General features: G+C 42.3%; 1 protein-coding gene across 3 annotated transcripts in view; it reads left to right on the forward strand.

The window, feature by feature from the left end:
• Positions 1-9,257, forward strand: part of FYCO1 (FYVE and coiled-coil domain autophagy adaptor 1) — a 57,899-nt gene extending 48,642 nt beyond the window's left edge. For all 3 annotated transcript variants that reach the window (XM_083705539.1, XM_083705541.1, XM_083705540.1), the window contains 4 exons: positions 5,788-5,883; positions 6,657-6,867; positions 7,777-7,886; positions 8,566-9,257. In XM_083705539.1, the coding sequence (XP_083561665.1) occupies positions 5,788-5,883; positions 6,657-6,867; positions 7,777-7,886; positions 8,566-8,647 (499 nt within the window). In that variant the 3' untranslated portion in view covers positions 8,648-9,257. The remainder of the gene's footprint in view (positions 1-5,787; positions 5,884-6,656; positions 6,868-7,776; positions 7,887-8,565) is intronic.
• Positions 9,258-12,834: the final 3,577 nt, after the last annotated feature.

The following is a 12,834-nucleotide window of genomic DNA, read 5'->3' on the forward strand; positions in this document are numbered from 1 at the left end:
ACCTGAACAGAGTTGGGAAAGCACCACGGGAAAATTGAAATGTTTAATGCTTTATTCCCATGCAGGTTTTCCTGTTTAAATCTCCACCTGGCAGGGTTACTGTTTGTCCCGCAGGTTTTTCTCAGCAGAACAAAAAGCAGGTTTTGTTTGAGATGGGTGGGGTTAAGATTGGGAAAATAACATTGGTTGAACACCCTGTCCCACACAACTTACCATTCGTTCCCTGGCCCTTTAGGGATCCTCCACCCTGCTTTGATCTAAATAATAATAATCTACGATGTGTTTATGACTCTCCAGACATCCCAAAAATATAACTGCATGTAGCTTGCTTTCAAAATGCTGCCGTGTTTTAGGGATTTGTTTTGGCACAAGTTAATGTATTGCTGGTTATGTTTTCATTGGTCTTTTGAAAAGGATTCCAGTGTGTCCTGCTCCTCAAAATGACTGGATCAGGCTTTAAAAGACTTTCAGCTACCTCTTGAAGCATTCGTTGAGGCATTTGCTCCTGAAGAACCATCTTTCTGCTCAAAAGGCGCTGAGATCAGCCTGGCGCAAGTTGTTAAAATCACTTTTGTCCCTGTTGATTTTGTCTTCTCCTTATTTTAGGGGCAAGGCTGCTTGCTTACACTACCCAGTCATCTTTGTCCATGCAGTACAAGAGCTGTTGTAGTATAATGGCTAGCAGTGCAGTCTTATTTGATCCTTTCTGATGGAAAAAGCAGTAGAGGCAACTCCCCATTTAAAGGTAAAGGGACCCCTGACCATTAGGTCCAGTTGCGGCGCTCATCTCGCTTTATTGGCCGAGGGAGCCGGCGTACAGCTTCTGGGTCATGTGGCCAGCATGACTAAGCTGCTTCTGGCGAACCAGAGCAACGCACGGAAATGCCGTTTACCTTCCCGCCAGAGCAGTACCTATTTATCTACTTGCACTTTGACATACTTTCGAATTGCTAGGTTGGCAGAAGCTGGGACCGAGCAATGGGAGCTCACCCCGTCGCGGGGATTCGAACTGCCGACCTTCTGATCGGCAAGTCCTAGGCTCTGTGGTTTAACCCACAGTGCCACCCGCGTCCCACAACTCCCCATTTACGCACGTCCAATTGATGCCTGGTTGCGCCGAACCTGAGAGTGAATTTAAAAATTGCAAAAATGGCCCTAGTAGAGCCCAGAAAGGGCAAAAAAAAAAATTTGGGAAAACAAATTCCCATGAACCTTTGCAAGTGCAATCCCAGCCCTTGCACTGACCATTGAGGCCTATGGAGAGTTGATGTTTGAGCAAGGAGGTTTAGAGGGTGGAGCAGACCCCCCCCCAAGTGCCCCTATTTTCCAGGGACGGTCCTGGATTTACAGAAGCTGTTCTGGTTTCTGATTTGATTCCGGAATGCCCCGCTTTTACTTAGGGGGTCCCTATTTTCATGTTGGAGGGTATGGAGTTATGCGACTCCTGAGCCAAGGAGATATGTAACCTTTAGAAGGCATCTGAAAGCAGCCCTGAATAGGGAAGTTTTTTAAAAAATGTTTTTTTAATGTTTTTATATATGTTGGAAGCCACCCAGAGTGACTGGGGCAACCCAGTCAGATGAGCAGGATATTAATAATAGAATTATTATCTTGAAGATTATGGAATAGGATTTCCCTATTTATCGGAGAAATGTGGGAGGGTATGTGGAGTTTGGCATCTGGTAACTGCTGCTGTTTTTTAAAGGGGTTTTCAGGGGTTTCCAGATATTTATAGGGTGTTTGCAGGCTTTTCCAATGGTTTTTCAAATATATGTGATTTCCCTCACACATGCAGTACCTCGGAACATAGGTAAAGGTAAAGGTACCCCTGCCCGTACGGGCCAGTCTTGCCAGACTCTGGGGTTGTGCGCCCATCTCACTCAAGAGGCCAGGGGCCAGCGCTGTCCGAAGACACTTCCGGGTCACATGGCCAGCGTGACATCGCTGCTCTGGCGAGCCAGAGCTGCACACGGAAACACTGTTTACCTTCCCGCTAGAAAGCGGTCCCTATTTATCTACTTGCACCTGGGGGTGCTTTCGAACTGCTAGGTTGGCAGGCGCTGGGACCGAGCAACGGGAGCGCACCCCGCCGCGGGGATTCGAACCGCCGACCTTTCGATCGGCAAGCCCTAGGCGCTGAGGCTTTTACCCACAGCGCCACCCGCGTCCCCCCTCGGAACATAACCCCCACATAAATTGGGAGTTGCCTGTGTATTAAAGACATGATAAAGAAATGCATAAAACATATTTTTGTATGGAGCAGCGTTCAGTTATTCCAAGCTATTTGAACTCTAAAGTTATACAGCCCAGACAAAGGTTTGCTACCTCAAGCAGGATTAGGCCTAAGATAAACCATAGTGCTGACCTACTTTTCTGCAGTGAAACATATCACATTTGATCTGTTTCCTTTGACACAGCTGGCTTTTTAAATGTAAAAGCCACAAAAAAACCCACAGACTAAGATGATTGTTATCTGTTCTTCTAAATTGTTTAAGTCTTGACATTTGAAACTTGCAAAATGACTAAAAAGTGTTCAGATACCTTGAAAGCCTTACTAGTAAAAAAAAAAAAAAAGGTAAAGGACCCCTGAACGGTGAAGTCCAGTCAAAGGCAACTATGGGGTTGCGGCGCTCATTTCGCTTTCAGGCCAAGGGAGCCGGCGTTTGTCCGCAGGCAGCTTTCTGGGTCATGTGGCCAGCAGGACTAAACTGCTACTGGCACAATGGAACTCCATGACAGAAACCAGAGTGCACGGAAACGCCGTTTACCTTTCCATTGCAGCCGTACCTATTTATCTACTTGCACTGGCATGCTTTCGAATTGCTAGGTTGGCAGGAGCTGGGACAGAACAACGGGAGTTCATCCTGTCATGGGGATTCGAACCGCCGTCTTTCCGATTAGCAAGCCCAAGAGGCTCAGTGGTTTAGACCACAGCGCCACCCGCGTCCCTGCCTTACTAGTGCTCATTCCCCAAAGATCTGTCAGCATCAAGCACAGTATGAGTACATCATGCAGATTATCTGATTAAGGCAGACAGAGGGAAATATTGCCAAAAATTGACTCATGTCAGCTGTCATGTACTGACATGCCAGCTACATGTGAAAAATGTGAGTGCACTGCAAGCTAGCTGTCAAACATTGACTGCTACTGCATTCTTTACAGATAGCAAATACTGATGCTCAATATCAAATACGGTACTCTCCGAATCTTTGCACATCCAGAGACTATATAGAGCAGTGTTTCCCAAAGGGTGTAAATCAGTGCTCAGGCATGAGGGCAGAAAACTTTAACCCTTTATCCCATGTGAGGGTCCCAATCCAGATTGGATAGCCCCTATGCTGGCAATCGGCATGTAAAAATCATCTCCCATTCATGATGGGAGCTTTTTCCTATAGAAATTGCTAGCACGGGGTGTGGGTGTGTGATCCAGATTAGGACCACAGCGAAGTCATTAAAGTCCCCAAAATGCCCACAGGTATGTGTTTGCTCATAGAGGTCTCCCCCTGCCAAAATTAGGCTAGAAGAAATCATTTTATTGTAGTTTGTAGAATAGGTTGCAGTGTCGGCTTCATTTGTAAATGGACCATTTAATCTATGTGAAGCTGTTCTGACAGCTATATAAAGTGCCATGCAACACAATACATTGACTGTCTTGAAGGGCGTCTGTTTTTCGTTCGAACCGGAAAGCCTAGTTTATTAAAGATTTTAATGAAGATTACTTTGTGTGGGTTCTGCAGCCTTGTAAGGGCAGATGCTGCAGCAAACAAATGATGATGGGGAGATATTCATCCCCAAACATTCAGGAACACACTAGGGAGATGTGGTTGGGAGCCAGAATTGGTTCCACAGTGTATAAACTGCCTCAGAGCAACCAGCCATCTAAGAGCAAGAAATGTGTGAATATCAGTGTGCAAACTAAGGCACCTTAGTAATCCACTGCCATCTAGTGATGCTACAGCTAATCTGCTTTTTAAGTCAAATGGGTTAAAATATATTGAAGCAGATTGTTTTATGCAGTGTTTCCCCCCCCCCCCCCAGAAATGGATTTATTTCACAAACGTTCTTACGAATATTCAAAATAGTAGTGACCAAACACAATAGTTTGATTACTGCAGACACTGGTGGACAAGAACCAACACAAATTACCAGCACACTGTAAGTTCCTGTGGCCTCTTTGCGATAAAAAGCTTTTATGGGATATCAGAAAAACTCAAGTTGTCCTATGCAAGGAGTACAGTATTCCTGGGACTAACAAGTCATGTTCCTTCCTATTCGTTACACAGCCAATATAGATCAACTGTGTGTTGCAAAAAAAAGAATTTAGTCTTAGCACTTGACTCCATAGTTTTTTGTCTATGAGAGTGTTATGTACTGAGTCGAATAGGATCCAAACTGCAGCAGTCTGATTGGTCCTAGAACAATAGGATCCAAAAGGCAGCAGTCTGATTGGTCCTAGAACAATAGGATTCAGAATGCAGCAGTCTGATTGGTCCTAGAACAATGCAGCAGTATGATTGGTTGGCAGGAACCACCCAATCATGCTCCAGATTGAAGTGAATCCACAACCTGATTGGCTTACAGTAGAATTCCGGAATTAGCCAATCATGTGCAGCCCATTGTGTAAATAATGTATATAAAGCAGATACTTTAAGGGGACATTCATTCATTCCTCCTCACCACTATGAGCTGAATAAAGAGCATGAAATCACTTTGCGATTCTGAGTATATTTCAGAGAGTATGTTTTATGCAGTGTTAATTAAGGAGTTTGCATTACTATAGTGAATGTTATCAGGGTGCTTCCACACTGTGTGTAGGGGAGAGGGTGGATTGCAGCATCAGTTTTTCCAGTGTGGACAGGCAAAGCCCTATTAAGATGATTCTGGCTTTCTGTGCCTTTAAACTGAACGCTTCCTTTTTGCAAATTCAGACCATTATTGTATTCTGTTGATCCAGACTGCAGCAATTACTGATGAATAAACTGCTCTTTGTCCCGTAAATACAGTGGTACCTCAGGTTAAGTACTTAATTTGGTCCAGAGGTCCGTACTTAACCTGAAACTGTTCTTAACCTGAAGCACCACTTTAGCTAATGGGGCCTCCTGTTGCTGTCGCGCCGCCGGAGCACAATTTCTGTTCTCATCCTGAAGCAAGTTCTTAACCTGAAGCACTCTTTCTGGGTTAGCGAAGTCTGTAACCTTAAGTGTATGTAATCTGAGGTACCACTGTAATCAGTTTCTCTTCCCTCTGAGGGGTGGGAGGGAGGTTTTACTGCTTATTTCCTTTCATTAGGATTTCCCCAAAGAAACTAGTCAGCCCTGTAGTCTAGCTAACAAAGATACTTTGGTTTGATCCACTGTCTTTATGGCTGTAATCCTATACATGTGGGAATAAACTACACTGGATTCAGTGGACCTACTTTTCAGTAGACATGTATAGTAGGATTGTACTGTTGAGTTCTAGCCATCCTTTCTACCAGATGGGGTCTAGGTCAGTTTAAGAAAGTCATAAAATTGAGTTGTGAAAGCTGGATATATTTTGGAGCTATGGAATTTCCTCCTTAGAGAGGTTCAACTTGGCTCAGCTGTTGCTACATTCTGCTATTGCCATTTTCTTTTTAGGTTTGTCATTTGATACATTTTTAATTCAACTTGGTTTTGTGCTTTGAAAATATTTATTGTAATCTTCTGCATATTTGAGTCCGGGCATAAATATTTTAAATAAACATTAAAGATTGCTCTGTACCATTTTGAAGAATGTTTAATGATCTCCTTTATCCCTTTGCCTCAGAAACAGCACCTATAATTCCTCAACTTTTGATGAGACCGATGACTTGCAAATGGCCCAGGATGCAGAGATATGCTTGCTGAAGTCAGGAGAACTGATGTAAGCAAAATCCATTGTTTAGTCTTTAATTATTATTTTTTTAAATCAGCGGTGCAGTCCTATACATTCTGCTCAAACGTAAGCCACATTGAATTCAGTGGTGTTCACTCGAAGCAGGTGAGCAAAGCTCCTATATGTGTCAGAGATTTTAGCTGCATGGAGTCCCCTCTTTCCTTTCTATTTCTTTCTCTTTTTGAAGAAAAAGCCAACGGAGAGATGAATTGGATATGAGGTAAAAAAATTATTCTGAGGTGAAAAAATCTGAAACTCTAAAGGGAGTTCCCTTATTGCTGTCGCTCATGTGGTGTTTTTTTTTTTAAAAAAAAAATCTTTAAAAAGAGCCTTAGCTCCATACCTGAACCGCACAGAGGCACAAAGTTTCCCTTTTTGGGAGCAGGGCTCACAGACTCGCAAGTTTCTGAATGCTGCTCTGTGGAGGTATAGATCCCATGGATTGTATATCCCCTCAATTAATTTCAGTGGGTCTTCTCTGAGTAACTTGAATTCAACCCAGTATTTGTAACTGCACAGAGACCATGAAGAACAATTATGTTTTCCTTTCACATCATGTGGGACTCACTGAGAAAACATGAAAGAAACACACAATGGGTTCCCTTAGATTTGTATATTGTAAAAGTGGCCTTGAGTCTGAGATTCACAGTGCGCAAATGTTTCTGCAGTAAAGAATGTACAAAAGGGACATGTACACTCAGAGCCCATGTGTCATGTGCGTCATCAGTCAGTTCTGTCATGTGTTCGTTTGTTTTCTTCAGGCTAAGGCTGCCTCTAACCGTAGAGGAAATTCTAAAGTTTGGAGAAGCTAACAGAGAACTGTTCATTAAGTCAAATACTTACAGTGTTATTCCCATCACTGTGGAGGAAAGTGGCCTTACAATAAGTTGGGTATTTTCATCAGACCCCAAAAGCATATCGTTCAGCGTGGTGTACCAAGAATCAGAAGATGCTCCTCTGGATCAGTGTAAAGTAAGGCAACTTCTTCATAGGGGTGATGTCAAATGTGAAATTGCTAACAAAATTTCTAACAAAAATATGTAACTTGCCCCTCAGATCAGCTTTCATGCCTAAAACGTAGCCAATGTAACACCAATTTTTACAATGGGAACTGGAGGAGGGGCACAGTCCTGGAAGTTTCAAGCTGGTTAGCTTAACTTCTGTCCCAGGAAAACTGGTGGGAAGTATTGTTAAATGTAAAATAACCAAGTATATAGAAAAACACGCTTTGCTGGAGCATGAGACAGGTCTTATGAACCTGTTAGGAGTTCTTTGATAGTGTTAACAGATAGAGGTGAAGCAACTGGCATAGCGTACGTGGACTTTCAAAAAGCTTTTTAACTTTTTCATAAACCATCTAGAGCACGGGTGTCAAACACAAGGCCCGCGGGCCAAATCCGGCCCGCCAGACCTCGTCATGTGGCCCGTGTAGCCGCCGCCGGCCACCAGCCTTCACCTTTTATTCTCGCTTTTCTTTTTCTTTTTTTTTGGACACAAGAAAGCCGCCTCTTCAGCACATGCGCGGCAGCCTACAAGCCAGAGAACGTCTGCCCTCTAACGGCGCCGGCCGTTCTACACAGGAAACCTCCACTTTACATGTCCTTTACATAGTCCTACAGATACAACCGGCCCTTTGAGGGTGACCAAACTGCTGATGCGGCCCCCGATGAATTTGAGTTTGACACCCCTGATCTAGAGTTAGGGGTTTCCTCCATTCAAAGGCCTCAAAAGACTTCCTTCATCAAGTTGCTGCAAAATATACACATAATCTGTTAATTATTAACTTAATTGATACAAACCATGCCCTTTAAAGAGATCTTTATTCATTTGACCATGGCAAAGTTCCTGTAGACAAATTTTGTTCCGGTGTGTCTCTTGCAGGTTCTTATTCCCATGATCCGGTGCAATTCCCATAAGGAAACCATCAGAGGGCAGGTGAAAGTCAGAAATACTGGTATCTACATCCTCATATTTGACAACACTTTTTCTAGGTAGGTGCGGCTGGAGTATATGAAGTGGAATGAGCAGTCGTTTGTCTCCTGTAGCATTTTGTGTGTTCTGTTTCTGAAGGGGATGCAAAAGGCACGCTCTTTATTCTCTCTGAACCCCTGTGGTTCAAATTCAGCGCCGAATGCAATCCCCACATCTTTCAGCTGGAATTGGATCACGGCACTCCTGAGTGGAACCAATCTCAGTGGCGCCTGCATTCAGCACCAGATTTTAAACAGTGCCAAATTCATGTCCCACTGCAAAGGGACAATCAGGAGTGCACTCATGACATCATAATATGACATCAGGTGAGGGACTACGGGGTGGGGGTGGCCAGCCAAAAACTGCCAAAGGGGCCAAATTGGGCAGCCTGCCGCCTTCTTCTTTATTTCACAAATAGAGCCCAATTTAAACTTGACTTTCCACACCTAGCACATGTATGTACTGTCCTTGCAAGCACACCCTATCTTCCATCTGCATTAGTTGACAGAGCATAATAGAAAGCAATCTGGTATCTTTCTACTGCTCCCTCCCGCTGTTTTCCCCAAAATGCAGTGCTTCCTCTCACCAGATGCCTCATAAAGTTTGAGCATGCTCATAGGTATACATTTTCTTCATCTGCATACACATGCACACAGTTTAGGCTCAGCTAATGTTTCGGCTATTGCTTTTTCCCAACAGGTTTATCTCAAAAAACGTCTTTTACCACTTATCTGTTCAGCGCCCAGTGATCTACGATGGAAGTGATTTTCCAGATCCTTGAATGTAATATTTATATACTGTATGTTTTCAATTTATATTTTTAAGAGACACTATTATTTATATACACATAAGCACTAAAATCAAAGATGCGTTGGGAGCCCCCATAAGAGTCATGCAATAATTCTGAAGCCACGATTACATGTAAGCGTAGATATAAAGGAACGTAACTTTCATAGGAACACTAATGATTCTGGACTGCAGGTGCTTGTTCAAAAGCCATTTTGTTTATTTAAACAACCTAAGCTATGCAATGCTGCATTTGATGCAAAATTGTTCGTAATCCGGATACGCATTGTAAAAAGGGCTAAGAAACAGGACATCTTCTTTTGATTTATTCAGGGCCAACCAAGATGTGATGTTTCTTACATAGTTTGGTTCCCTATTGTGTTTTCTTTACTTTAACCAGTAGGTATTGGTGAGAGCAAGGAAGACAGATCAGGACCATGGAATGGGGGAGGGTAAGGTTTAACCCTTTGTTTTCACTGTGGTCCCAATAAGACTCTCTACACACACATATGTGCTAGCTATTTTCATAATGAGAAGAAAACCTATGCTGGAAGCGTATATATATATAACTATTTTTATATGTTGCTGCTTCCGCATCTCATTTTTTTAAAAAAAATGCTGCAAAAGGAATGAAATTAAAATTCAATTCTGCAAAATCATAGTATATTTTAACATGGACATATTTACTCCAGTCAACCTTTCTATGCAGGAAGAAAGTGATTAGACAGATTTTGTTGCTGTTTGATCACATACTACACATGGCAGGAAAAGGACTCTAGATGACGTGCCTATTTAACTTGTTTGCAGTCTTCATAAAAGTCTGCTTACATTAATCTGTGCCTTAATGAGGAAATTCACCTGCTTGATCGTGGTCCTTTGTGGTAAAGGTCATTTTGTAACTTCATTGGTCCTTGAAGCCTAAATGTGTCATGTGGAAGTGAGCTGCATTGATTTCAGTGAGATAAACTATTTCCCACTGATGCATGTAGCAGAAGCCAGCTTTGGAATTAGTAAAAGGAAACCCTTACTTTTAAACCGCAGCATATTCACAAGGAGTTTCTTTTCCTAAATTCATTTTACCATTTCATAATTTAGTAAAAATCCATCCAGTAATAGTGGCCATGAGAATCATATCTGCAGAATATTTCCTTAAAGCATTTGTTTTTAAAGACACAATTTTTAATTTTTAAGTGAAGAATAAAAACAAGACTCAACATGTCTACCTCCCATACTGACAAAACTTTGTGTAATATTACCAAGAGGGGGGGACAACAAACACTACCTTAGCCTAATTCTAAAACTATGAATGCTTAAAATCAACAAACTCAAAAGTTGCACCGGCGTTTTATTTTGCCATTGATGGCCAAATACACTGATGAAAATTATTAGGGCTGGTGTATATGACAGCAATAGACAGAGGAATATGAATCATAGGGATACAAGATGTGTAGTAATAATTTCACCTAACTGCAAGAGTAGAAGGAAGTGTGGGGTGAATGCTTTAAGATATGCCACTACAAATAAAATTGGTCAGACATGGAAATCACTGAAATAACAGCCAGTTAATTATTTCAACTATTCTTGCATCAGGAGCAGTTCAAATAGGAACTGCTGATACAAAAGACAAAAAATGCCTGAGTTTGAATCCTAGATATATCTACTGAAAAAGTAAGTTCTATTGATTTAATGGTGCTTATTCCCAGGCGAGTATAGGATTGCAGTTTACAAATATTTTGTGTCTGAAAATAAGTGAGAATAACTTGAGACTTTTAAAATTGCTTTATTTCATAGATATTTTTAGGGAAACACAAAATGCTTTCCTTCTATTTTTGTAAGAAGCAAGCTACTCCCCACCCCATTTTCCCCCAAAGTAACTTTTTTTGAAACTTTTTCTGGCAAGAATTATCATAGGAATGAAGGCATTCCTGCCATAGATAATCAGTATTGATGTATTTATTATTGCCCACAGTAAACTTTGAGAAATTTGGACACTTCCTTCTGAACACTATTAAACTGCAGTGCCAAGGTCAATGTTTCTATGACAATAGGGGAACTATGGATATGTAATGAAATTTGTGGAAAAAACTAAGTAGAGGAGGTACTTTATTAAGCAATTATTTGTATTATCTAGATAAGACCTTCTACGTTACAACAGCCAGGATATTCAGGAAAGGTCCCTACTTGAGATTGCCTAACACGTCTGTTAAGCCTAGTATCTCTTCTTCATGCTGAAACTTTAAGAAAGTGTGCAATATGTGCTGTAGGAAAGACTTAAGCTGTTTTACTCTCTAGATTCCTTCAATTAAAAGAGCAACCAATTAAAAAAAAAGTTTTTTCATCTGTAAATGTTTTGGCATCCTGTCTAGTCCTTAAAAAAAAGGAATGAGTTCAGACTAAGCTACTTTCACCTGCTTCCAACTGAAATCAGTGAAAGTTAAGTCATTACTAACTTTTCACACTGTTTTCAATTAGACGTACATGCAACTAAATTAGATCGGATCCAACTCAATGATTCATGGTGGGGAAAGGAGAAAGGAGCTAAATTGTCCGGGGATGAAAGTTACTATAGCACAGAGTTATAGTAGCTTGGCTCCATCCATAATATGTTTTAGCCGAGTATTGCCAGCTATTCTCCTGCTTCACATCTTTACTATCCCCTTATGTACAGTACTTGTTCTGTCAGTTAAGGCTGTGTGATACAGGAATAGCGGCTTAGTTAAATTGTATGGCAACATTATGCAAGTACTTGTGCAGATTTGGGTGGTGGGCTATATCAGTGCCACAGAGCAGCAGTGGTGGTGTTCATTATACAACTCCCCTCCTCCCATGTATATTGCTGGTATAGTTACATACAGATGTGCGCAATGCCTGACACGGTTGAGATGAAAATGTAGAAGGAAATGAAGAAGTAGAAGCAATAGAGTATAAATTGTGCATTTGCCATTTCATTATCGAATGGTGTTATTATTTAATAATAATAATAATAATTAATAATAATAATAATTTTTATTTATACCCCGCCCTCCCCAGCCAAGGCCGGGCTCAGAGCGGCTTACAAGCAATAATAAAAACACGTTAAATGATTACAACTTAAAAACAAAATTAAAAATACAACGTTAAAATATTGAAACATTAAAATATTAAAATGTAGCCTCATCGCAGGAGGAGAAGGAAAAGAAAAAAGAAAGAGAGGGAGGGAATCAAATTGGCTCCAAGTCAAAGGCCAGGCGGAACAACTCTGTCTTACAGGCCCTGCAGAAAGAAATCAGATCCTGTAGGGCCCTGGTCTCATGAGGCAGAGCGTTCCACCAGACCGGAGCCAGAGTTGAAAAGGCCCTGGCTCTGGTTGAAGCCAATCTAACTTCCTTAGGGCCCGGGACCACTAGGGTGTTGCTATTTATGGACCTTGAGGCTCTCCGTGGGGCATACCGGGAGAGGCGGTCCCGTAGGTACGAGGGTCCTAGGCCGTGAAGGGCTTTAAAGGTCAAAAGCAGCACCTTAAATCTGATCCTGTACTCCACCGAGAGCCAGTGCAGCTTGAAAAGCACTGGGTGAATATGCTCCCATGGCAGAGACCCCGTGAGGAGCCTCGCTGCAGCATTCTGCACCCGCTGGAGTTTCTGGGACAGCTTCAAGGGCAGCCCCGCGTAGAGCAAATTACAGTAGTCAAGCCTGGAGATGACCGTTGCATGGATCACTGTGGCCAGGTCGGGGCGGGAAAGGTAAGGGACCAACTGCTTGATGCGTCGAAGGTGGAAAAATGTCGCCTTGGCTGTTGCTGTAACTTGCGCCTCCATGGAAAGGGAGGCGTCAAGGATTACACCCAAACTCTTAATGGAAGGCAGTGGCACTAATTGGGCCCCCGCAAGAGAAGGGAGTTGGTCCCTCATCCCCATGCCATCCCTGCCCAGCCATAGGACCTCTGTCTTCGAAGGATTTAGTTTCAATCGGCTCCCACGAAACCATCCAGCCACAGCTTCCAAGCATCTGGTCAATGTGTTCGGGGTCGAGTCGGTGTGGCCATCCATCAGCAGATAGAGCTGAGTGTCATCAGCATATTGGTGACAGCCCAGCCCAAAGCTCTGGATAATTTAAGGGCTAGGGGTGTATTGTTTTGAATTGAGAAGCATTGCAAATTTAATGTTAAAGTTGAAATGCTGTTTGCCATGGATTGTGCAATAT

The sequence above is a fragment of the Podarcis gaigeae genome (assembly GCF_964106915.1).
Source record: "Podarcis gaigeae genome assembly, chromosome: 12".
NCBI classification, from domain to species: Eukaryota; Metazoa; Chordata; class Lepidosauria; order Squamata; family Lacertidae; genus Podarcis; species Podarcis gaigeae.